Source organism: Plectropomus leopardus, chromosome 19 (genome assembly GCF_026936395.1).
Source record: "Plectropomus leopardus strain MGB_pleo_1.0 chromosome 19, ASM2693639v1, whole genome shotgun sequence".
In the NCBI taxonomy this organism is placed as follows: Eukaryota; Metazoa; Chordata; class Actinopteri; order Perciformes; family Serranidae; genus Plectropomus; species Plectropomus leopardus.
The window spans coordinates 29,288,294-29,316,046 of record NC_142194.1 but is presented as its reverse complement, the minus strand read 5'-3'; the positions used below and the strand labels follow the sequence as shown (position 1 = coordinate 29,316,046).

Genomic DNA, 27,753 nt, shown 5'->3' with positions numbered 1-27,753 from the left:
ACAGACATCATTGCCACTCCAATCCATAATGTCTTTAAAAAACAGTTGGTACTGCTTTTAAAACTGAGCCATGTACTGGTGGGAATATGAGATGCTTTTGATGTATTTAGTCTGACCAGCCGTGATAACGTTTCCTGACTGGGTAATAAACTTAAATTAATGCCATGCAGCTGTATGCCTCCATGCACCAGTGAAGTTGCACTCAGTTTACATACATGTCTGTAAAAACATGGATGCTTCACACACATCTTTCCCCCAGCAGCAAAGAGGATCTCTACATCAGCTCAGTCTGAAGGGAGGCACCAAACATTAATGTCACAGCTTCAAAATCAGTCTAAATATCTCCCCTTCTGTTCCTGAGATCTGATTTTGAGTAATAGCCAAGAAGTGTTTTGCAGATTATGATGTCACAGTTGACCTTTGACCTTGTTGATATAAAAATGTTAGAGCCTCCTCATTATATCTTATGAGACGTTTGTGTATAATCAGAGCATATTAATTCTTGAGTTTTGGGCAAGGACATGTTTTTGACTTTTGACCTTTAACCACCAGATTCTAATCACTTAATTTTTATAGTCATTTGTGTGGGCGTTAATGCCAAATTTCAGCCATCTCCAGATATTGCGTTCATGAGACAGACACAAGGTCATGGTGACCTTGACCTTTGAACTTTAAACTCTCATCAGTTTTTCATAGAGTTTAAGTGAATGTTTGCAACAAAAGAGATTTCCCCAAAGTGCTCTCTAGATATCATTTTCAGAACAATGAGACAAATGCAAGTTCATCGTGGCCTTGACCTTTAACCACCAGAATCGAATCACTTCATCATTGAGTCCAAGTGAACATTTGTGCCAAATTTGAAGAAACTCCTTAAAGGTGTTCATAATAATGGTCCATACATACATACAGACAACCCGAAAACATAATGCCTCTGGCCTCAGCTAAAAAATAAAAATAAATACCAGGTCAGACTATGAAGAGACACTTCACAATACACACATTTTAACAGGAAAAAATACAAGTGAACAATAAACCAGTGGGATATAATTCATTACAGAAACTTTTATTTTCCATGTCCCCAATCCCCACATAGAACCTCCAGTAACATGTAGTACAATTTGGAAGTAAATATAAGATCCCAGACAGGCCACACGCTGTACAGAAGCCAGCAAACACATGGCAGCAGAGAGCTCCAAACATGAATCACACTGAAGACAAACATACATCAAGATGATTCAAAGACAAGCAGAAGTACTGCATGACCAGAAACATCAAATCACTGCTGGTGTGAGCATCAAAGTGCTTGTTCACTTTTACTGAGTTAGAACATCATCAACGTTTGTGTTTCATCTTTCACTTAATAATTAACAGAAAGATAAGATAAAGTAGCACAAGAGTTAAAAAGGTATCCCATTGACAATCTAGTCATCAGGTATTATTTGGTTGATTCTGACTCTACACTTATTTCACAGTGAGTTTTTTTTAAAGTTTGTGTTAAAGTGGAAACAGACAATTTTTCAACCCACACTCCATTTTGTTCTCCACAGTTACTTCAGTCATAATATTTTCCACCAATCCCTCTCCTGAGGATAGTAGCTGCAGAGAATTTAGAATTAATACTCTTTTGTAGCTGCAGATAGCTACCATGGAAAACAAAAACACTATCCTCTTCCTCTTTTGGCTGCACAATAGTTGACCACGCCCCCAGGAAGTTCGCTGGACTTTAAAGCCGATTTGACATAGTGGCCAAACCATGTGGGTCTGTCACATGATGATGTGCACCATAATACAACAAAAACATCCAAAATAAATGAAAATAAACAAATACTTTCTATATGCAAAAGCTCTGTTATATATCTGCAACCATCAATTTGAGTGTACCTACAAGTTTTGTCTGGCCACACAAGGTGCAAGGTAGATTTATTAGTCTTTTTTTTTAAACATGCACCCAAGGAAGCAAAAATTAGTGCACTCAAAGAGCGAAGTTCTGTTGAAGACATTTCACATGATTTAGCGGATACATATTTTGAGCTTCACAGGCCACTCTAATGACTCGTTTCACTATCAGGATTTCATCAACTTGGTATGAAAACATTTGAGAAGTCTAAAGTTCCGCATGACTGAATAATTTTATCCCCGTTCATGTCAGTGGAGAGCTAAACTGGAGCTACCGTTCAGCCAGCGCTTGGTCTATGGTGCTTGCTCTATGGGCCCAATTATGCAGAAGATCAGAGTAAATTCCATCAGTAAGTTTAACTTTTTCGGCTTCATATGCCACTGAGCAACGTTGATAAGAATGAGCGGGCCCCGCCTCCAATGCTGTTTCCAGTTCTGTGTGTACATTCTGTGTGTACATCTATGTGGTTGATGCACTTCCTAGTGCTGTAAATCGAGCCTTAACTTTCCCTGAAAGTTGTTCTCGGTGGCAGACATTTGCAAAGTTAAAAAAAGGCTGCACAATACACATTCATAAAGTAAACATAAATTAAAGCCAAAAACTTGTCTATTTCCACTTTAACCCTTTGAAACCTGAGCAAAGTGGATTCATTTCTTGCAAAAATAAGAGAGGGCAATGAGCAGGTTAACAGGAATGGGCCCAAAAATGAACAAGAAATTATTAAAGTTGCTAATTATGTTTTTCCTGGGTTTGCAAAGAAATCAAGCCTATTTTCTCAGGTGTCCAAGGTTTAAATGTTCGTGAAAGGCTCCTGAATGCAGCAAAAGAAAACTGTTGATTCAGGGGTTAAAGGGTTAACTATCACTGTGGGTGAGTTGCGTTTTCTAAAAAGCGATTAGACATTCCTTGGTTGAGTGCACCATTAATGGCTATGGCCTTTAAATGTCCTCTATGGACAGTGCTGTCCCTTAACAATCCACATGGCAAAGACGTGTCTACAGAGCCTCTGTATCTCTATACAGAAGCCTTACAGAAAAGAAACGCTTACCGAAGATTATTACTCACGATGCAGAAAAAGCTTGATATGCAGCGCAGGATTGAGCCTGGTCATAAATTCATCCATAGTGAGGGTGCAGATCTGACACAATGACTAGACTCAGGCACTTTGAGAAGCAACACACACACTCCACCAGCACTGTGGACTCGAAGTATTACAAAGTATGAGGTTTGAGCATTCTCCTGAAGCAATCCACTGCAGGTTGCTAAGCTTAGCCCGTAAGACAGCACACACAAAGGATTTACAGGGATACTTTTTTGAAGTGGGGTCGTATGGGGGATTTATCCATAGACGGTAAATTACAGCAGATATCAGTCAGCACGCCCCCAGTTTGGAGAAGCGGGCTAAACCATTACTGAAATGAATGCCTCATTCTCACTGAGAACAAAAAACCTGCTAACATCTGGCTGTTTAATTAAACAGGAAAGTGTATAATCAGAACACACATGCAGGTCCAGTGACTCTTCTGTAGTGACGGGTTTTTATCGCCTCCTGCTCTTATCGGCAGTGATGGAAACACTTGGGTGAACGCCCTAATTTCAGCTCCTTAATCGGCAAGATGCAATGATGTGCCATCACTTGTTACTGTCTGTCTCCTCCCAAGCAGCACAAACACATTTTACAAATTAGTCTGCACCAAGTTTGAAAGAGAGACTGAATCAGGAAGAGTTTTTCCAAGAGAAGAAACCATGAAAAGTTTTCACAGACCTCTGTTCATGCTGCTGTCTACTTTTGACCCATTCTCTGGACTGTCCCTGACGTCAAGCGGACACATGAAATACCATAGGCAGAGAATTAAAGCTGTTAATGGTTTTCCCATCAAAACAGTCTGTCTGGCAGAAAGACAAAAATATTCTCAATAGCAAACACTAAACTTTTTTTAGGTGGCTAAAACATGTTTTGTTGCCAACCCCTCCACAGCAGGACATTGCTTTGCTTCAGTGCCAGACTCCAATCTGTAGACCTGCTAACTGACATCTACTGTATGTAATATACTGTCCATGCACAGGTACCTCAAACAACCCCACTTAAAAAATGGAAACTATCCCTTTAAGTTTCCACTTTGACAACACATATTGATACATTGAATATTTTTAAGATTCTCTATGACCATGTCATAGTCATAGTCATTCCCTCCACTACCCTCTGGGTCTGTTTGACTGCTCAGGGTTGAAACATTTTATCAGTCTATTGTTAAAAAGGATTTGAGGTTTAGGCTCACAGAGGTTCAAAGTCAGGCTCCCTTTAGGTTTGGACAGAAATATGCAGCCAGGCAGATAATACTGTGAGAGGAATGAAAGGACACAGTGGTCACTCACTTTGAGTTTCATCATGATAAAGAACTTGTGATGTACAGTGAGGGTTCAGGTCACTGCTTCCAAACAACATGATCCATCATTTAGAACCAGGGCTTTGACTCTGACCGAAAGGAGGGCTCTGCTGGTTGCAGGACAGACAGCACAGCCGCACTGGAAGACACTTTTGACAGTCAGAATAAAGAGGGGAAATCATTCTCTTTTTTAGTAATGAAATGTGGTATTTACATGTGAGCTCAATGAAGTGCAGACTGATGAATATAATATTCTATAATCTGTCCTGGCTCTTTAACCACTAAAACAAGTAAGATCTAGCATAATAGCCATTGCACAATTCCTCTTGAATATTGTTATATCCCTAAATATATCCCAGGTCTTCTCTTCACACATACAGTGAAACTTCAATTGATAGCGTTTATTTGCTTCAATCACTGACCTTCATATATATTTAGGGCAGGTGTCTCTACTTAAACCAGTATGATGTTACTTGTATAAAAAAAAAATGGCTATCTGATAAAATGAATTACAAATCGTTCATTTGATCTCACTCTGAGACAGTGCATCAGAGCGAGAGCAACACCCAGCCAGACCTGTATAGAAATAACAGCAGCCTCGCTAAGAAGGGATGAAGGCCAAAAAAATGTTTAAGGTGGCAAAAAGGAGAGGAGAGAGAAAAGGGTTTAAACTAATCACAGAAAGGTGGGGACAGTGGTTTTCTAACCAGCAAACTAATAAAAATAAGTACACGCAATGACACAGTGCAGGAGGGAGAGAAAACACCGTTTGTGTCAGTTCAAGTGCTTCAGATTGGATTGAAGCCTGGAAATAAAAATACAATAAAAATTGTCTACTCTGACTTTCTATGCAGGAGTCTCCCAACTGCAGCTAAAAGCTCATCAGGCAAATATAAATGCAAAGCTTACATAAAAAATGACTGCAGGGTGTTTTATAGAAATCCCACTGACCCAAACCAGCTGCTCACATTAACCCTGAGAACTACAGTAAGTGAGAGAGGACATTAGCACCAGCCTCTGTCAAACATCACTAGCACTGACTTTTGAAGGGAGTTTACTTTGTCTACAGAGACACTTGGGCAGGTGGACGGCTTTTCACCAGACCTGTTGTCTGCCAAAACTCCTGTGAGGAGCTGAAAGTCAAACTGAGAGCTGATCTGATAGAGTGAGCGATGGATATAGGAAATGTTTTGCCGTGGCTGCAGCTGGGGGTTTTTGTGTTAGAAAAGATGGAAACCTGAAGGTGTGCAGCAGGTTCGGGTTAAAGGTTCAGGACTGCTGGCTGCTCCACTGGTTGGCCATGGGCCTGCGGAGCAGCTCCTCCACATGACGGGCCACGTCCATGGTGTCCTCCAGGTCAAAGTCTCCGTCTGCATCTAGCATGGTGTCGCTCCTGACAGGACCGCAGCACAAACAGGGCATACTGTCAGCAAGGAGGATCATGGAAAAATGTTTCTTCTTTTTTTTGTTCAAAATGACAATAACACATAAAACTAGGGACATCCTGATGGAGTGGGAGATAATGGCTTTAAAATACTAGTGCGATATTGTAAGGCTATATCTAGATATCTTTAAATGTCCTTTAAACTAATGTTAACTACTAAAACGAATGAACGAATGAATGAACTGCAGTTACAGAAAGTTAAATCAAGTAGTTACTCCAATATAATAAAGTTAAATACACTACTGTTATTACAACATTTAATTAAGTATTGCTGTAATTAAATAAATCAAAGTGGGACCCATAGTGCTTTTATTTTGAAGGAACTAGCTCATCTCAGATGGGAAGTGTTGATGTTTTTTGTTGTGGACTTGAAGCCTCCAGTCAACAGCTGAATGGTAACATCAGCAGACAGTTAAACAGATACCGCAGTGCCGTTAACGTGATGATTAATTCTCCGTAAGCTGGAAACAAACTAACAGCTATCAGATATTAATGGTATTTGGAAGTCTAACTTGTGCTCCATGGTCACAATATGTGACTAAATAGTCAAGATCAGAGCTCTGTAGATAGAAAAACCCAAAAGATATTAATAGTATTTGCAAATCACATTTGTGCTCCACGGTTGCTAAATGTGACTAAAGAGTCTGGAGCTGTGTAAAGGCCCTGCTTTGTGTGTGTGTGTGTGTGTGTGTGTGTGTGTGTGTGTGTGTGGGTGTTGGTGTGTGTGTGTGTGTGTGTGTGTGTGTGTGTGTGTATGTGTATGTGAAGCAGAGAGACAGAGGTGAGAGTGACAGAACCAAAACACAGTTAATTAATAAAAACAACATAATTTATACTCAATGTTGGTGATATTTTCATTCTATATATCACATGAAGAACAAGACACAATACATCGAGTATATTCGATATATCACCCACCCCTACCTGATAGGATCTTAAAAGATCAGGCAATCAGGCCATTTTTAACTGATTGGGATCGGCTATGTTAAGCGATATAAAGCCTGATCCCATCCTTTGTTTTACATCAGCTGTTACACGTCTTTTTACATACTAAGTTTTTATGCACAGCAACGCAACAAGTGCAGCTGTCAGAAAACTCTCCTCCTCCCCTCCACTCTGCTGAGCTCCATGTGTCAGAGCAGGCGATGCAGCCTGCCTGCCACAAACACCAAACTAACACTGGAGAAATCCCCTTACAGGGAGAGAGGCATCCTCTGAAGACAGCCACAAGGCCAAACTGATTGGAGAAAGTGCTTGCTATTTAAAATGTAGTTTGTAAAAAAACTAAAATAAATTGAACATTAGGGAACACCTTGAATTCAGGGAATATAGTTCTTAATACATGCATATACACTGGATTCATTCAGAACAAAACAAATTACCAACCTACAAGTAAATTTAAAAAAAAGAGGAGGGAGTATGAGGAGGAGAAGGAGTATGCTTACATAGAGGGGTAGACACCAAAGTTGTTGGGGTGGCTCACAGAGGGAGAAGGTGTTTGGTCCATGAATGTAGGAGTTCCTCCGCTGGGTTCAGGGTTCGGAGTGGTAAATCTGCCAGAGACATAAGTGATCATGGATATATTCATTGCTGGAATAATGTTTGGCATGTCTAACCAAATTGACGTTATACGTTATAACCCTATATTAATGACACATTAAGCTACAAATACTACTCATTTCTGACTGGCTGGCATGTGTCAGTCAAAAATGTTTATTGCAACACCACCTAGAGATCTGGTGTGTTAGATTTAGGGGTATATATTGGCAGAGATGGAATATGATATAAGGTGCACAATAAGGTGCAAAATGAGTCGTTCAAATCTACACAGGGAGTGAGTCCTTGTTTATGGAGATTGACGTGTTGCACCTCCACATTTCTACAGGAGCCCAAAACGGTCAAACCAATGTCACTCTAGAGGCTGATGCTGTTGTGTTAAACGTCAAGCCCGTCATGCCTCTGAAGCAGGATGCCGTGATGCAGTGTATAATCACACATTGGAGCAGCATGATGCCGCCATTGTTGGCTTCTGTGAATAAAGAGGGGACTTTGTTGCAGCTCTATAGTGCCATTTCTGTGTCAAAGCAGCTTCCGTCATTAAAAAGAAATGATGTGCTTGTTATTTCTGTCCTACTACACAAAAAAATTGTTAGACATCCACATCTAAGGTGTGAGTGGTTTTCTATTTCTGTCGAGACGGAGGTCTTTTTGGGATTCATACCAAATCATCATTGAACTTCAAGAACTTGCTACTGATTCAGTCCTGTCTGTATGAAGGAAAGAGAAAAAGAAAAAAGAAAACTTACTCTGGCACAACTTGTTTGATCTGTGGTTTTACATAGCCATCCACTGCTTTGGCTGCAACAGAGACACACTGCTTTCAAAACACAGTCATTTCATCTTCAAACTGTCATCCATGTTCTAGATTCCATAGATCTCATCTGCAGATGTGTATTTGGCTCGTAGCAGTGTTGAATGGATGTGAGTACAAAGCCATGGTGATACATACAGAGTGGGGGGGTGTAGTACTTGGCGAAGACCTCGTCTTTGGGCCGGTCAGGGTAGAGAAACAGAAGGTGGTTGAGGTCACTGATGCGGTCAGCCAGGGAGCGAATGGAGAAGTCCTTGGTTGTATAAGGCAACAGATTCCAGACCAGCCTCTCACCTAGACAAGGACAGAGACAACCAAGAGTTACACTCACTCCATTTACCAAGGCATAATAAATCACTGATGCAGAGATTAAGATGGTATATATCCTGTGTCATGCATGTATGAACATGTGAGCACAGGAGTGGAATTAAGTTACTGATTATGACAGCAGAAAATTAAACTAAGAGCGACTAAAATAAATGCTGCTTTTCAGCAGAGCAGTTTTTTCGGTGTGTATTCAATTTAGTCAGATGTTGATGAGGAATTAATTCATTAGAATGAATCCCCCTGGGAAACACACAAAAGCGCAGCAGGTGAGCACCTGGTTTGTTGGGGTTCTCAGCCACCCAAGCGATGGTGATGCCTCCAATCTCAGAGTCGCTGAAGCGCAGCAGGAAGGTGCCGTTAGGTTTGGAGAGCAGCATGTCCTGTGCCTGCTGCTTGTTCACAAAGCCCAGGATGGCCCTAGAAATGCACAGGTTCACACAGACCCCCACGTTAACATGCCCAACTTTTTTTAAAAGGTTATTTTTTGGGCTATTTGCCTTTATTTACAGCTGAAGTGCAATAAGGAGAGAGATAGAGGGTGACATGCAGCAAAGGGCCGAGGCTGGAATCGAACCTGTGGCCATTGCAGCTAGGACAAAGCCTTTTTACATGAGGCTCTACCAACTGAGCTACTGGGTCCCCTTAAAATGCCCAACTTTACAGCAAAAATTAAAATGTTTACTAGGGCTTGGCTACTTGGCTATTCTAATATTTATTTAGTAGGAAGATATTTGTTTGGGTTTTTTTTTGTTTTGTTTTTTTTGCAGAGGACAAATGTTGTTTCAGTGTTTGTAAAAAAAAAAATAAATAAATAAATACATACAAACATACATCTTAAATAATAGATAAGTTGGGGTTAGTCTGCTCTGCTTGAGTTTCTAAGGACTTTGTCAGGTTATTAGTTTTCAGGTTGAGTGGTTTGTATGTCATTAATTATTTGTTCCTGATGATAAAAATTGTCACAAGGTGTGTGATATCACAAAAAGTGCATTTTATTGTACATCTGCAGTACGTAGATCTGCTCAGATCCTCTCTTTCTTTATCATGATATTGCTGCTGCACCTGTCACACACAAAGTGACATAATGACAGTTTTAACAAACAGTTATTAACGGGTTTATTGACTGAGTCGAGCCATTTCAGTGTGAGCAGCACTGGAAGTCTTGAGTGCCTGCAGCTCACCCTCACTCTAGCCATTTTCTTCAGCATGGAGCAGGAGAATTTAACATCTTCCATAATGAGGACACTCATCATTTCAGATGCAAAACCAAATTTAACAGGCTCATTTCCACACTGGACACAGATCATTGTATTGCGTACCTGTCAGACTTTTTTTTAACTTTACAAACTATAAAGTGTCACAAAGCTGACAAGCAGTTTGAGGCACACCGGGCTCTCTCTCACCTGACACTAACACTCCACCGCCACCAGCTGGCCTTTAAACTCTGAGATATAAAACATCAGAACTTCATCATTGTATCCTATGAAACATTTGTGTGAAATTTGAGCGCATGATCTTGAGTTATAGCCAAAAACATGTTTTTTTTTTATTTTCACCGTGACCTGACGCTTTGGGACCTACAGACGAAGATACATTGGACAACCCGAAAAAAATATTGCCTCCAGCCTCTGCTCTTGCCAGTGCGGTGAAATAAAAAGTCAGGATGATTCATTACCCATCATTCCAGTGAGGCTTGAGATGTTTCTTCATGAGCTCCATAACGCCATCAAACCACTGCCAGAAGGTGAAGTTACGTCCAGGTAAGCTCTCCTGTAAAAATACACATGCTCTATGAGTATGGTGCTAACTCAGACTTTTTATCTGTTCTATTTTCCGTGTCACATTCGGCTGTTGAGCTGTGGAAAGAGCTGGCCTCACCCGGTTGAACTGAGCCCAGGATATGGTCATGTTGCGGTAGTCCTCAGAGTTGTTGCTGCTGCTGGAAAAAGCTTTCTGTGCCAGGAAGACCAGGTTATCCTCTGACAGGCCACGCCCACTGTGCATCTCTGCTTTGTATTTCATGTCGAGGGCCTCGCAAAGCTGGGGCCACAGCACCTTGTCTGGCACGATGAACGGAACTCTGCCCTGAAGGAAGGACAGAGGGGCTGTGATGAACGGAGTGTGTTCATATGTAATATTCATCAGTCCGCATTTCTCTGTAGGTATATTTAGATCTATTTTTTCAGTTTGAGAAGAATCTATCCATATCATCAACATCAACCCTTTGAAACCTTGATTGACCTTGGTGTTTAGACACCTTTTATAAGTATTTAAAAAGCAAATTGTTTTGATTTCTTTCAAAAGAAGGTATTCTGCAATTTGACACAAAATGTACAGCAAACTGCAAAACATTAGTAAAAGGTAGAGAGTGACCTGAGACCTAAAAATTAACTAAAAAATAAAAGGAAGTCATCAATTAACTAGAAAAAACAATCAAGAAAAATTGAAGAAAACCATGGGTTAGGTTACAGAAATATATATTATATATTATTTTTTAAATTTAGCACATTTTCAGGTCTTTCCTGTTTCTGTTCTTTTGCATGTCCTTCTCTATTTTTATTTGCTAATTTCAGTTATTTTCATATATTTTCAGATATTTTTCCTGATTTATTGCAATTAATTTTGGGTCATTTCTTGTTAAGTAACTCATCACCTTCTTTCCATATTTTTGAAAGAAATAAAGCCAATTTGCTTAGGTTTCTTAGGGTTAAACTTTTTTTAAATTTTTTTTCTTCATGTTCATGTGTTTGTCAATTTCTTGTTTGTAGTTTTTGTCCATTCATCATTATAAATCAAATATACAATGAATATACAATAATACAATGCAATAATTATTGCCAAATATACACGCTGAAGAAGGGCACCTGGCCCGAAACGTCCGTGTGGCAATAAAAAATAATAATCGAAGTGCTGTCCTGGTTTAGACTGCATTTACATTCACTTTGAGGATTTTAGCACTCGGTCTCAATATATTTAATTGTGAGTGCGCGCGTTGTGTTTGAATTTTATGATATATATTAAAGCCAATATGGAAACACAGGCCATCCATGGGCAACCAACTCACCGGCTCAGCAAAGGCGTTGTCCCACAGCACTGTAGCAGTGGCATTGTTATCCTGGCTGCCATGCACGATCACCACCACAGGCAGCGATAAGGTCTGCAGGTTAGACACAACAGAAAGGACAGTGACAGATCAGAGAGGACAAGTCTTCAGGATTCATTCAAACTAATCAGTCGTTAGAAAAAGGTTCATGGAAGAAAATGTCAGACTTGGAGAAATCTGGACAAAAAACTCTTATTGACTCTGGTTGGTATCTAAAGTCTTCCAAAGAAGACACAGAGATGAAATCAGTAACCAGGAAGTGGCCAGGAAGTAAAGCTCACTGTTCAATGACCAAACTTGATACCTGGTGGTCTTACTATGGCATAACAAGTATAAAATGGTTAAATGTCCCATCTGATTACTTTGACATGGAAGACCAGCTCATTGCCCCCGACGCTGAACTGTGACTCAAACAGAACTGTGAACTTCTCCTCCGTCACCGACTCTGCACCTCGACGGTCTGAACGCTTGATCCGCTTCAGTGACTGCATGAAGACACGAGGAGATCATACACATATTCCTTCATCACAATAAACACAGACAACAACTGAGCAACTGCATTCTCAATCTCTGAAGCTGAGGATCAGGCAGACATTACTGAAGATGCTCCTTGCTGAACAAGCAGAGTAGAATATGATATACCAGGCAGCAGATACACACACAGTAGTAGTTAGAGGGATCAGTTCATTGTTGGCTTTCATGGAGTTTGCTGATAATAGAAGAATATTAGAAGAATACAGGGACACCAGCTTTATTCTTCTCTCATTTTGAATGTTTTAAGTATGTACTGCATTTACATTGAAAAACTTAGAATTTGCATGCATAGATGCATACATGCATAAATCACTACATTTTGAATTTTGTGTAAATGGATCTTGTTGTACCTTAATGCAATCACCCTTAAAATGGGGGGCTGTGCACTGCTAAATAAATGCCACTAGTTTTTGGAAAATTGACTTGCATTTGCACACTCAAAGCACTTTCACACGAGTCACAAATATTGTACTTTTTACTTCATTGAATTTATCTGAAAGGTTTAGTTACTTTACAAATTAAGATTTCTTTCATAGAGGAGGAGAGCATACAATATGTTTTGTTACAAATTAAACTACATAATAGATTATACAAGTACATCTGAAACGATTAGTTTATTCAAATAGCTGATTGACAGAAAATTAATTGGCAACTATTTTGAAAACATTGAAGTCATTGTCTTGTTTTGTCCTCTTTCTTTTGAATAGTTTTGAGTTTTTTTGTGTTTTTTTTTTTCCTGAATTTGGGTACTTTGACAGCTATTATAATTATAACACTTCAATCATCTTCTTTTATCCCTTTTTCCCCTTTTTTCCCTTTCCTTTTTTAAATAGTATTGAGTTTTTTGGGGGTTTGTTGTTTGCATTTTTGAAATAGTTTTGAATTTTGGGTTGTCACGTTTTTGTTTTGTTTTTTTGGGGTTTTTTTTGGATTTTTCTGAATTGGGTACTTTTACTTTTCATCCTTAAAATGTATTACACGTTCTTACTTTACTTCAGTTACATTGATAATGCAGGACTTTTACTTTAATCAGAATGTTTACACAGTGTGGTACTTAAACTTTAAGGAATAGTTAAGTTTTGCAAACAGGTGAAGTTTCACTTCTCAAAACTACATGGGGTCTCTAAACAAATAATGTACTAAAACTGCTGCATTTAAAAAAATCTATATTGACCATACACAAAATGCTATAATGAATGTGAGCTTTTTTTTTTACAAAAAAAAAATCTGTCTTCCACTTAACCAGCAGAGCGTACCATGTTTCTGAAGTGTGCACTGAGGGTGCCGGTGGCCTGGTGATACTCCATTACACAGTTGTTGTTGAGAATTTCTCCACTGCTTTCACTGCCAAGGCAAAAGACAGCAGAGAGAATACACACATTCTTAAGAGCCTGTAGCTGGAATCATTGACAAATGAGGGTTACACATTTACACTTTTCATCGCACATGACGACTATGCCACCATAGCACCTTTTCTATTTGCCTGCTAACTGCCAATTAATGACCTTTGGGCCTTCTATCAGCCAAGTGCCCAGAATGTGTTGTACATTTATCCAGTCTACATGTTGGCCCTCACCTGTGTGTGCTCTCATTCTTTAGCAGAGCTTTGGCTTGCTGCTCGCTCACAATGACAGCCTTGACCTGAGGTGGATTCATGTGGACATTGAGCTTCCCGCCCACCAGGAGGCGCACTGTGGCTGCAAACTTGGTCTGGGTCTTCAGCACCTGGGGAGGCTGCTTTTCAATGATGAAGGTACTGGAGAAAGGAGGGCACAAATGCGTGATGATTTGGTCAACCCTTTCTCTCATGAGAGGATTTAAGTTATCCAAAGACAGTGATATGCATGTATGGACTTAAACTCAGTGTACATATATAGTTCAGGATGAGAGATTCTGTCCATGAAAGTCAAAAACAGAATCACTGAGAAGGCTTAAGAGTGACAAAGTTACTCCTCTGGTATGCAGAGTCGAGGGATTGAAGATGGAGAGCAGCTGGGAGCTAAATCTGCTGCAAAACACCTCCATGCTTGACATAACTGTTATGTACATCAGGGATACTCAACTTGCTTTGCCTGGGGGCCACCTTTGCAAAATGACAGGAGGCTAGGGGCCAGCCACAGCAGCCCAATAAATGTTTCTAGGATTTGTGGATATTTCTAGGGTTTGAGGACATTTTAAGGATTTGAGGATATTTCTAGGATTTTAGAAAATTTCTAGGATTTAAGGGGATTTTTGGGGATTTAAGGACATTTCTAGGATTGTAGGACATTTCTAGGATTTCAGGATATAAGAGACTTAGCTAGGACCTCTGTTGGGGGGAGCAGAGGATCCTCCACTGCCACTTTTTTTTAATAAACAAGCTCTATTTACATGCTGTTTTATGTACTCTGACACCTATGTTTATGTTTAGTACAAAACAATCCCCAGTGTGAATCACTTTATTTTTAATGCAAATTAGAAAATGGTTGGGGGGCACCCAGCGCTCTACAGGGGGGCAGATTTGACTGTTGTAAATGTTCCCTAAAAAATAAATTGAGTAACAACAAAAAAAGGCAGGCCTTTTGCTGTGTGCTGCCAGCTGACAGTGAAAATGACAACAGTTATTTTGGAATGGAGTGAAAGGCAACTTAGTTGACTGTTGGATGAATATTTAAGCAGGCATAGAAACTTTAAAGATAAAAGTGCCCCTTTCTGACTGAGCAAGACAGAAGGAGAGAGCAAGCATAAAAAGAGAAGTAAAATGGGAGTTCCGGTTTGCTACAGACAAGGAAGGACATGCAAATGTGAGGTCTGTGGGTGCATCTCAACAGTCGCTTTTATTTTTCGATATATTTCTCATAACCACATTATTAACATCTCTGAAGTATTTCTTTCTTCGACGTGGTGCATGGCACAGTAAAACTTCAGCGGTATTAAAGATACTCCGTCGCTGTCTAAACAAACAACCAGACCGCATTACCGCATTATCAGTTTTCTCTTGCTGCTCACAGACGCCTTTCACGAGTATTTAAATCTTTGAACACTGAGCAAATTGATTTGAGTTCTTTGAAACACATGGGAAAAAAGGGAATGAGCTACTTGTCAAGAAATGTCATAGATTGAAAAAAGTTAGAGATTTAGAAAATTATTTTTTTTAAAGCTAGGGGAAAATGCCTGGGGGGAAAAATAACAAAAGCTAGTCAAAAACTATATTTATAATTATCATAATTATAAATTTTTAATTATGTTGCAGAATTATTTCTAAGCACTTTTCCATGTCATATGCCTGTTTTTTTTATGTTGTTAGGTTTTTTTAACTTATTTTTAAGTCATTTTCATGTAGTTTTTACTAAATTCTTTATAATTTTTGGGTCATTTCTTCGTTCATTGCTTATTGCCCTTTCCTGTGTTTTTGAAAGAAAACAAGCCAATTTGCTCAGGTTTCAGAAAAATAGCCATTTCAAGGACTTTAATTTTGGTAATTCTCCAAATTGATCAGTAAAAATGCTTGAGACTGTATGTATTAAGATATTTCCTTAATTTAAATTTTCCCGCCATTGTCAGGACTGTGTTCCTTCACTGAAATAAATTATATAAATAACGACTGCAGCTCTGTGACATTACCCATTGATTAGTGGGCTGGTGCTTTGATGCATCGAGTTTGGCATTTTGGCCACTGCTATTTCCGTTTTTTGGAGCAAGGAGTGACCATAGTTAGACGAGAGGTTGGCGCAGTGAAGCATGAGGAGTGGATCTCACTCACAGCCCATAATGATGCCTCACACACAGCCTCCCTCACAGTCACTCAAGCAGCCCCACCCCTAAATATGCCAAACTTTGTGCCTTGATTAAATGTCAACAGGTGGGTTTTGTAAAAATTCAAGCCCCAGTGCACTTGCCATGAACAGGAAATTAGTTATCGAGACCAAAAACTTCTGCTAAGTTTTTGACAAAAAAGTTTTTTTTATAAACATGTCTATTTCCACTGTAACAGTGAGCATTTTAACATGGAGGTCTCTGGGGCTTTAGTGTGTTTTGGGGCCAGCCTCAAGTGGACATCAGAGGAACTGTAGTTTCTCACACTTCATACGGGCTTCATTTTTTAGCTTCAGAGGATTCGTTGTCTCTAATTTATAAGGGAAAAAGGTAATATTTTTTATCTTGTGGATATGATACAGCTGAATCACACTGCCATATATCTATTTTGTATATACTCAGTGTTAACACCTTTTTTTGAAAAGCGGACTTAGTGAAGTGTATCCTGGGCTTTTTCAATACATTCATCATAAATGTCAAAATACAGGTGCACTTCAGCTTCAGCAGTAGCTGGTGTGACCGCAGAGATGTATGTGACAGCGAGATTGCTCAGCTCCTCACTGTCTCAGTCTGATGTTTCTGCACGGCCTCGGTTATCAGGCTGACTCTGTTGATCCCTTTCAAGAACTTACATGAAGTGTGTCTTGCTGCAACTTTGCAGGCTTCAACCAACATGTATAAAGCTTTGGTCTTATTAACAACTATAAAAGATATAAAACCTTTTTACACAGAAATATCACCATGATATTCAGAAATGTACAGAAGCCCTACATGGCCATACATTAATTCATTTTTCCCCCTCTATCTTCCTGAGATAGGGGATAAATTTCTCGAGATCTTGAGATAATGAAACTGTGTTTTCCAGAGATAATGACAGAATTCATTTGAGATGTCAAGATCAAAAATCAAATGGGATTGTCCTTAGATTTCCGTCACACGTAGAATCGCAATACATTATTTGAACTTTAAATGTCAAGTTTATTTCTTGATATCTATTTATTTACCCCCAATATATTAGTAAGGAAAACACTGATCATAGTGTCCACTAAATGTAATGTAAAAAACTATTTCAGTTGATTCCTAATTCCTAAAAAAAAAAAAAGAAATTGAGTAATATGAGCAGGACACTAAATAACTGACTGTAAACCCATACAGTCTTATCCAAGCCACAAAGAACCATGAAGCCAAACCATGACTTTTCAAAAGTGGGAACCAGCTGCCCTGTCTCAGTCCACAGGCTCTGTCCACAGCCTCCACACAGCACTATAAAGTCTGCTTCTCACCTGGTAACCAGGGCCGAGATGATATCTGTGATGTCAGCATTGAGTTTGCTCAGCAGCTCTTCCATGGGGCCAGGCAGAGGAAGCTGCTGAGTTAGATGTTCACAGCGTCGGATCTGCTGCCGGTTCTGCCAGATCAGGTCAGCCAACTTCTCACACCTGGTAAACAGGGACAGGACGTGGAGACACCACCGCAGGGAGGGAGGGAAGGGGAAGAAAAGAAAATGAGACAGGATTCCTCTATAAGAATATTTTTTATCAGTCAACATCTTAAGTGAAGGAAAAAAATCAAACTTCCTTGAAATCAGAAACAAAAGTGCGTTTTTGCTTGATATAATTATAAACATTTCATAAAATCTTCACCCTGTAATATAACATGCCAGTTCAAATCAGTGGAATGGACCAGTAAGTACCAGGATTGAAGGACATCCAGCCCCCCCTCTTGAGGGCCCCCGTTGCCAGCCAGCTGCTGCCTTCTCTTCCACTGGATGAGTTCCTCATCCAGGATCAGAGTCTGCTGCTTCCTCAGCAGGGCCAGGGTCTTCTGGTGCTGCTCCGACAGGTCCTGCAAACACACCACCAGCCTCATGCTGAGAAACATTTGAATGTCACATACACAAAGGACATACAGGGACAGAGTAGTGTATTGGGATATTGTGTTGCTGAGGTGCTGGAGAGTATATATTTATTTGCTGCAATAATCTTTTTTGTGATTACTTTCGTGTTTGCATTGTCTAAACTCTGTTAAAAACTGTGCAGCAGATTAAACCCCTGCTTTTCTCAAATTCTACATTTCCAATGAAAGGTCTTCTGTTTGCAGTGGTCAGTCAGTAATGAATTACTATGGAATACTCATGTAGTAATATTATTCAATATATTGATTATAGCTGCCATGGTCAAATCTGAAACAAAAACTTTTCTTAGTAAATAATTAAATATTTTTTCTCTAAAGTCTGTACTAGTTTAAGTACTATAGGAAAAAAAAAATATGGAAAATACATTCTTTGTCCAGTTTGCTTATTTGTTTGTCACCATAGAAAGAAACTCCAGTACCAACTACAAAATGATGAATAAGAATATCTATTCACTCCAAACTAAAATGAAATAATATTATGTGCAGAAGGACATGGTTATGAGTTGATACGACCAGATATTATACAAAGGTCATGAGTGTAGTGTATTTTGCTGTAGTGCAGAGACCAGCACTCTGGTGCTTGGTGTTTGAAAGTTGCTTTGCAGTCTGGGTGACGTTTGGTGCCTAGCACTGAGAGGAGGGTGCACAGGGGCATGATTGCAAGTGGCATTACATGCAAGCACTGCTGTGTCACATCAGTAACAATATGTTTCATTTAGCATCAAATTAATGTATTCATACTTTAAAATATTGCAGCTCCAACAAACAAGTTTTTAAATTATTATTTACTTTAGTTTATTTAGTCATCATTGTACTAATTAAAGAACCCACACCATCTGCCCCCTGGCTCCACTTCAGTTTTAGAATTTCACACCCTCATTCTGCCTCGGGTTTCTGTATAAAAAGGTATGATGGGATTTGCAGTATGGGTGAACAAACTTGTCTGGCCTTCATGCCGGCAATGGAGGTAGTAACAGGCCCAAGGTTCCTGATGCCGTGAGCTCAACATTCTGTTTCTCTCTCTGTATCAGTATGGACTCTCTGCTTCCACACAAACAAAATTGCAATCCAGCTTGGCCAATCCTGGATCTGCACCGTAGTTGACAATGTAAGCACCCAATCAGGGACTGCACTGTAATTGATGATGTAACATTGAGGCCGCCGTTACAGAACAGTATGGCGGCTCCTAAAGCAACAAGTACTTACTCTAACACTAGCAAAGTAAACACAGCAATAAGTGAAGTTACTGCAGAAATAGAGTCAATAACAACATCTAAACAACAACAAGAGAATACACTCGCAGAGTTTCTTGGAGGAAAAGATTTCCATCCCTCCTTCCATCCTTGCATCCATCCATTGTCATCCACTTATCCTGTTTGGAGTATTAGAGTCCAGACTGATACAGAAAGAGAGACACAATGTTGAGCTTACATCATCACGATGGTCTCACCAGGCCCATATGTGCAAAGAAAAGCAGCTAGCTGCAGTTAGCAGCTAACTCAAAGAAGAACAGCAACCAAGTTTTTTGTCTTCTAAGCAGAGGATGAGATCAATTGCCATGTAATAAGGACGGTAAATGATTGTTATTTCCAACTCATGCTATTATTACTGCATAACTCTGGACTACTGCAGAGTGTCAGTGTGTGTGTGAGATGTGAGTGTCATGTCATGTCTTCGTACAAGCCTGTATTTCTGTAGTGTGCTGGCCTCTCTGGCGAGCCAAGCCTCCACAGTGGCCCTCTTGCTCTGCAGGGTGGTCTCCCGCTGGGTGCGCTCAGCTGGTGGCAGTGTGGACAGGCTGCTCAGCTGGGCTAACAAGGCAGGAATCAGGATACAGGCAGGATGTTACAAACAAAAACTGCAAGAACAACTTCTGGGTAAAAAAGGTAACTTTGGTAACTTCTGAGCGGCTCCTGACTGCAGCAAATTGGTTTGATTTCTTTCAAAATAAGGCAATCATCAACTTGACAGAAAATTTTCTGCAAACTGCAAGAAATTATTAACGGATGGCAAGAAAATTACCTGACAATTGGCTAAAAAAGAAAAAAGGGAGAGAGAAAGAATTATTAGAAATGTTTTATTCATTGTTTGATTAATTTTTCTCATGTTCTTCTTTTTGTATATTTTTACTAATATCTTGATGATATTTGGGTCATTTTTCTTGAAGTTGCTCATTGCATTTTTCCATGTTTTTGAAAACAAAAAAAGCTAGACAATTTGCTCATGTTTAAAAGGGTTAAAATCAGTCTTCCTGGAAGGGCAAGGAAATTAAATACTGAGGTGTAGCTAAAACAGCTGAACTATATTTTTCATGATATGGTCAGTTAGCACTGTTTAGTCCGGACAGGAGTGGAAATTTAATTTTGATGCATTTACAATTTGTTGCGTTAACCTTGCAGACATGACATATCAGCAAATATATGGCCAGGAGCTTCTGTGCTGCTTCAGTTACAGGTGTAACCTTAGTACCATGTTCAGTAGGAACTCATTTTGGCATTGGCACAACTCATTTTAATCAGCAGGGCACTGACACACAGATTGGCAGTGTGTTTTTTCCTCTTATTAAGACCTGGTCGTGTGTGTGTGTGTGTGTGTGTGTGTGTGTGTGTGTGTGTGTGTGTGTGTGTGTGTGTGTGTGTGTGTGTGTGTGTGTGTGTGTGTGTGTGTGTGTGTGTGTCTCGTGTGTGTGTTCCTCATCCTAACCCTGGATGCGCAGGTTCTCCTGGTACTGGATAATGAAGTACTCCTGGCTGTGCTGCAGCTTCCTCAGTTCATTCTCAGTCTCCTGTGTGGCCAAGCGGAGCTCCTCAAAGGCCTGGTTGATCTGCTGGTGGCGCTGTGACAGGCTGTCCATGGCCTGCCCCCCACTCCCACAGCTGGCCTACACACACCACATTTCCAGATGCTTCTACAAAATATCACGACTCTAATATGCATAATTGATTGTTCATGGTGAATGACCAACATGTGTGTGTAAATCTCAACCCAGCCACAGTCTGGGGAGTGTGTGGGTTCACAGGAATCCTGCAGATAATGACTCATATCAACAAACCCTTTGACACTTACATCTGTAGCTTCTTGAACCAGCCTCTGCTCTGAGTGCAGGATGTGTTTAATGCAGCGCACCAGTTCCAAAGGACAGCGGTCATAAGTGCTCTGCAGATATCACACACACACACGCACGCACGCACGCACGCACGCACGCACGCACGCACGCACGCACATACACACACAAACAAACACCAGTCAGTAATAATATCAATTAGTTAATCCAATCCCATACAGATACCAACAATTTGACCAATGTTAGATCCAGAGCTCTTTCTGTCAAGCTAATTTCATGGCACTTGTTCTTTTTAAGCAGGACAGTGGGAAAATAACTTTCATAGTGGTAATTTAAAAAATTATGAGACATTAGCCTCAATCCAAATATGAAATATTGTCAGTGTAGTTTTTGATTTGGGCGTGGTAATTCCCAGCCCATATCACGTAAAATGGATAAAGCCAATCAAAAATTCCAAGTCAGCTGTCAGTGGATACTGATTAAACATGCCAAACTGCAATCCCTCAACACTCCTTTTAATAGGGTGTGTTCAGAAACACTCACTCTGAGTGCCAGAATGGACCGATGGTAAATTGGGAGCACTTCTTAATGAGACACTTAAACTTTGATATAATATGTGCATTCCTAATGTTTCAAGCCACGTTTACAAAGGCTTTAAATTGTTTGCACCGTATGGTTTAATAATAAAAACAATAGTGATTCATTTCAGGAAGTCTGTGATGCCCTGAGTGCTAGAATACATGGCACTGCGGGTGCTAACTAAGTGCTATTAATTGTTCCACAAAGCTCTATTTAGTGGCAAAACAAGGTTTCAGGGTAGGCTCGTTTGCCCTCATCTTTCAGTAGATGACTGATACCTTGAGCTGGTTGGCGTAATGGCCTAGTTTGATCTTTAGCAGAAAGCCGTCCTCTCCTCCCTGAAGCTGGGCTTTCCTCTGCAGCTCAGCCACTAGGTTTTCCAGCAGACGCTTGGCTTTGGCTTCCTCTGCTGGGTTGTCCAACTCCACTGAATCCCTGTGAATGGCACAATTACCAGCAAGTTAAAAGCTCATGTCAACCTCAGTGCTGCTTTCCTAAGACTAGCCATTAATGGGGACATAGGACTAGAATCAACATAAATATCTCATCAACAATGAAATCAAAATTAAATACTTATATAGCCACAACCATCCTCAAATGTACCTAATATATGCATCACATTCAACTTAGATTTTTTTTTTCACTACATGACTTATCAACTTTGACTAATAAAGGTCTATTAGTAAATTAATCTTCTCTCACAACAGGATGTCCGATATAAGAAAATAATTTAAGCCAAGGCACAACACTGGCACTTCAACAACTGAATTGAAATCATTATTTAGTCTGTTTTATTTGGTTTACTATGGTTAATGCATTAGTTTCTCTTGTGAGTGCAAGTAATATAAATGCTCATGCTGTGCTATTATGCCTGCAGTTTAATGTACTGTAATCACTGAGTAAACTGCGCAAGTCAAGTCAAGTCAATTTTATTTATAGAGCCCATTATAACAAAACATGGTTTGCCTCAGAGGGGTTTACAGTGTACAGCATCCCTCTGTCCTTAGACCCTCACATCACCCAAGGAAAAACTCCCAAAAAAGAACCTCTGTAATGGGAAAAAAAACGAAAGAAAAGTGCACACCCACTTATGTCTCAGGAAGGGCTGAACAATTCATCATTTTTCAATCATTTAAAAGATTACACTTTTCAAATTGCAAGACAAACATTTTTAATTATTACTTACATAATTAACTATTGTCTTATTGCCTTCACTACTGCTTATGTTTAACAGAATAACCCATTTCTTGCCCTGTTCTTTTTTACTAATGTTGCCATGTTCCCAAATTCAGCTATTAACTTGTTGAGCACATTGTTACTGACTGAAAAGATGGTCAAAACCTTTAAATTAAGATTCAGTCCACCTAAACCGATGTAATAAACACCATACAGTTTCCATTTTATTAGGTACACCTTACCAAACTTATGCAGTTTTCCTACCAAAATTAGCATGTGTATGCAGGTTTTGCAAACACGTGAAACATCCGCAAACGTAATAAACCAAACTTAATACAAATCTGCAGCTTTTAATGTAATAATCCCCCAAACGTAATCAATTTCCCACAAATGTAATCGCAGTTGCGTACTACAAATATATTATGAATTTTCCTGCAAATGTCCGGAAAAGACAACTGTACTACGTTCAGAAAAGAAAACTATACAACGTCCAAAGTCAGTGGTTTCTTCTCTGTCTTTAAATCTTTACTTATTCAGTCTCTCTTTCAAACTCGGTGCAAACTTAGAATAATGTTTGAGCACTGCTTAGGAGGAGACAGACGGTAATTAGTGATGGCACCTCATTGAATCTCACTGCAATGATATGTTGAAATTACCGTTCTCATTTCCATCAGCGTGTTCGAAACCGGAGGCAATAAAAAATGGTGACTACTGCAGAGTCATTTGACCTGGTTGTGAATACTGACCATAAACATTCTCATTGGATTAAAAAGCCAGATGTTAGTGAGGTTTTTGCTGATGGGAATGAGGCTTAGTACAACAGTCCAAAGCCCCATTTACATTTCATGAGTGTAGGTTAAACATCTGTACGCAATACAGTTTAATTGCACCGCACAATACAACATCCCCCAAAATTATAAAACAGTCATTCTACTAGGCAGAGTTCAAACGTATGAAAGTACCTAGAGGCGTTACTCCTATGTGCATGAGACTGTTTGTACTGATGTTTTTTAAATCATAATGTTATAGCAAAAACGCATGTGTATGGGAAGTACTGAGCATATGACTGGATAAATGAGACTTGAATTATACAGCACGAGCTAAGTGAGAATCTGTAAACTGATGTTTAGACATAGTTTTGCTGTTTAAATGTGGTCCCTATTTATGTCAATTACTGAAGAACGTTTTTTGGATTCATAGTTCACTGTGGAGACATGCGAGAAAAACCTTCATTAATGAATTCAAGGTAACAGGCTAAGTAACTGATAAACAAATGATTATTTTTTAGGTGAAGTATTCCTTTTGTGTTAGCTAACTGATAGTAGTTTTGTCTCCTGAAATTTCTCATCATTTTGATTAAGTATTGTATAGGGTTTTTGGACCCTGAAGGAAAAAGCATTCTGGTCAATCATAAAAGGGTTTTTTTTTGTCTGGTTTTGGTTTCTTTTTTTGGTCTCTCTCTGTCTTTTAGTGCAGTTTTACATTCTATTATATGAGAAAGGAAGTGAATATTCTGAAAAAAAAAAGAAACTGCCAAATGAAGCTTCTACCCAAAGAGAATGATATATGTTATTATATATAAAGAGATTGATATATAAAATACTGGAATATGAATAAAGATGAAGGTCTTTTGCATACCAGAGCTGGCTCTCTATCCATTGGGCCAGGTAGTGCCGCACCTCAATGGGGAAGTGCTGGCCATACAGTGCCTGCATCTGGTGCAGGGCCTCACCCTGCAGCTGCTGGGCCTGGATCCACATTGCCATGGTGCTCCTCTAGAAGCAGGAGGACAGCGGCAGAGAGGAGAGAGAGGAAAGAAAAGCAAGCAAGAGTAGTAATACAGAAGATGACCAGAGGGAGGTTCAGCAAAGAGGAGTAAAGAAGAGGAAAGATAATATAACAGGGAAGGAAATGGAGAGTGGGAAAGAAATATCAAGTACCTGTCCCATTGGTGAGCACTTCCAAATGGATGTGTTCCCGTTATTCTTTTATATAAAGTGCAACAGCTTCATACATACAATCCTGACAAGATACTTTATAAATATGTACCTGAATCACTATGGCAAAGACAGTGTGCATTTAACCCTTTTCAGCTTCAGATTTTTTAAGAAGCCTCCTCCTCCATTTGGCACTCTAACACTATAACAAAAACAACCTTACCCAGACTTGAACATGTCAATCATCTGCATATTACTGAACATAGAACACGAACATATTAGTACTACTAGGGATGAACAATTTTGGATTTTTTGCAGATATCCAATAACAATTTTCCCCACCCAATTTTAATGATTATCAAGTGTCTATTGTATTGGAATGAACATCATGTCATGCATACTCTCATTGTGATGGTTCACCAGCCAATGGAGATTTGAAATACAATTCTTTTCCGTGTGTTTAATATTTATTCATTGAGCAAAATACGAAAAAAGCATGTTGGCTGATTCCGTTCATTCAGTTCATTTTAAAGTCGATATCTGCCAATACCGATGATAATCCCTAAGTACTACCATACTTACCAGGCACTCAAGTGCAGCAATTAAAGGGGAACACAACCTTAATTAAGAATTCCAATGATATTCTCATGGCCCTGGAAATTTAGTTATTTTATAAAGTCTGCTTCATAAACATGGGAGAAGAACCTGATTTTGTGAATCCACATTATGTTTGCTTTCTTTTTGTTTATACCCAAATGAGCTTTACTCTGCTATAGTGTTTTCAGTTGTGAACTGTACCCACATACTTAAAACATTCCCCTGAGATATATATGTATTTATCAGAGGAGGGGGGTGTCTGTCTCTTTGTTTTGTTTTTCTTTACCCTCCCCAAAGCTACAAATATTTTTCCTTAAGGCTCTCTCAGTCACTCAGGGTAAATGCATAAAGCATTTGTCTCATATGACGTGCTCAAGAGCAGTCAGAAATTTAAAATAATTTCGATAGGTTACGTTTTTACCGATTTTGTTGATGTTTTTTTTTTGGTGACCCACAGATATGAAAGGTATTTTTTCTTTAAAAAAATCACCAAGAATTGAACAAAATACAATTGACAAACATAAAAAAAAAATGCCAAATACTTTCAAAGGAAAGAAAAATCACCTTAAATTTAATCTTTTTCTTAAAAAGAGAAGTGCAGAAAAACAAATACAAAACCAAAAGGTCCCTCCACTAATCCAAAATTAAAAAACAGTACCTCCCCAGTAACAGTCCCTAAGATGGATAAAAAATGAAGATTAAAAAAAGCCAGAGTGCATTAAAAGGCATCAAAATAGTGCTTGCTCATTAAAAATCCCCCAGGCCCCCCCTACAGAGGTCCAGGCTAAGCCCCCAATATTTTTAAATCCTAGAAACGCCGTTGACATGAATAAACATGAGTTTTAGCAGTCTTGATTTTAGATTTTGGAGAGATTTGTTCATGTATAGTAATATTTTTGGACTGTCTTGGAGCATGGGAATAACATGTATGAACTGTGAAAATGGGCGTAGTTCCCCTTTAACTTTGCAGAAGGAACACCACCTTGGTGGGTTTGCTTGTTAAATGTGGCCGGGGGGATGATTGAGGATCGTGTTTTTTTGACAAAGCAAGTCATATCACGTTAGTAATCGGTTGATGACACAGTCCTCTGTGTGAGTGTCGGAGTAGAGACGCATGGGTCTGCAGCAGGGAAGCTCCCAAAAAGTTTCACATATAGCTTAGCTTGCTAACATTACTGTACATTGAGAAATACTCAGTGGCAACCATTATAGGCAGCAAACTTGCAAATGGCGATGTGTGGGTGTTGCTTAACACATGTTGACATGCTGAGCGGGAATTGGGGGACTTTGTGATACGTTTGTTACTTTGGTGGGACAAGACAGCGTATCGTTTGCTAGCTAGCCAGTGTATGCTAGTGTACTGGCTAGCATGGTAGGAAAGCTCCTTGGTGGAGTACCGCACTCGACTAAAACTACACTTTGATGCGCCACGAGCAAGTAACAGCTCTTTAACTCACCTTTTCAGAGACGGCGGCACACCTCACAGCAACACCATGGACGAGCAGAAGCCAGCGCGCGCGCGCACACACACACACACATACACACACTACTTTTAAAGCTCACACAGGTCGTTGACGTGCATGTCACATCGCCAATTCCTTCTCAGCCCTCTTGTTTCTGGCAAAGCAGCTGTTGTTGACCAGTTTTAAGTCAGTTAACAATATTGAAGACAGCTTCCGATTTAACATTTCAGAATAAAAACCGAATTAAATCACTATCATGTCTAATGTTGGTTTATTAGCCCGTCATTACCGCATGTATTTGTTTATATTTACCTTGTATATAGTAAGATGAATAAACAAAATGTTTTTAATGGAATTTACCCAATAATTGTGACAATAATAGTTTTCACGTTTTTAATGTTGGTACACAAATCCTGTATTTCCGGTCACGTTCATGCTAACTTTAGATAGCTCCGTTTCCGCTAGCAGCCCCACCTCTGTGATGAATCAGACTGAAGGAAAGCAACAGGTTCCATAAAAAAGATTTGTGACTAAAAAAGATTAAAAGAATTAAATTAAATAAATAAGAAAATGAGAATAAATTAATATAATGTGAGTGATTTTTAAAGTATTAATTATTGTTCTAATTTTATAATTTACATGTTTATAATTTACATTTAATTAACCCTTTGAAACCTTGAAGCAGTTGGCTTGATTTCTTCCAAAAAGGAAGTGGGAACAAGGTAATGAGCAGCCAAATAAGAAATGAACCAAAAATTTGTTATTAAAATTTGTGTTTGTTAAAGTTATTAGTAAGAAATACAAGTAAAATTACTTGAAAATTTGAAAATAAATAAATAACTAAAATTGGGTATTTTTAACAAGCTTAAAAATTCTAATTATTCTGTAACATCATTTTGAATATATTAATTTGACAATTAGTTACATATATAGTTTTTCCCTGGCTTTTTTCCACGTAGCTTTCTAAAAATTATTTTCTTACCAAGTTGCTCACTGCCTGTTTTGAATGTTTTTGAGAGAAATCACACCAACTTGCTCAGGGTTTAAAGGTTTAAATACTTGTGAAGGGTGTTTGAAAGCAGAACAAGAAAAATGATTTCTCTCCAGGATTCAAAGGGTTAAGGGTCAGGTTTGACTATTTTATTTAATATAATATATACTATGA

At 39.1% G+C, this 27,753-nt stretch overlaps 1 protein-coding gene across 1 annotated transcript; it reads right to left on the bottom strand.

Annotated features, from left to right (window-relative positions):
- Window positions 1-1,042: 1,042 nt before the first annotated feature.
- Window positions 1,043-26,768, bottom strand: LOC121958483 (signal transducer and activator of transcription 5B-like). Its single transcript, XM_088069823.1, has 19 exons — window positions 26,583-26,768; window positions 24,230-24,366; window positions 21,694-21,850; window positions 20,839-20,928; window positions 20,476-20,653; window positions 19,453-19,583; window positions 17,552-17,703; window positions 17,142-17,297; window positions 13,640-13,819; window positions 13,320-13,407; window positions 11,892-12,014; window positions 11,491-11,583; window positions 10,305-10,511; window positions 10,102-10,196; window positions 8,701-8,843; window positions 8,238-8,393; window positions 8,035-8,086; window positions 7,174-7,281; window positions 1,043-5,677 (listed from the first exon to the last, which is right to left on the bottom strand). The coding sequence occupies exons 2-19, from the start codon at window positions 24,355-24,357 to the stop codon at window positions 5,554-5,556; spliced, it is 2,361 nt and encodes a 786-aa protein (XP_087925949.1). The 5' UTR covers window positions 24,358-24,366; window positions 26,583-26,768; the 3' UTR covers window positions 1,043-5,553.
- Window positions 26,769-27,753: the final 985 nt, after the last annotated feature.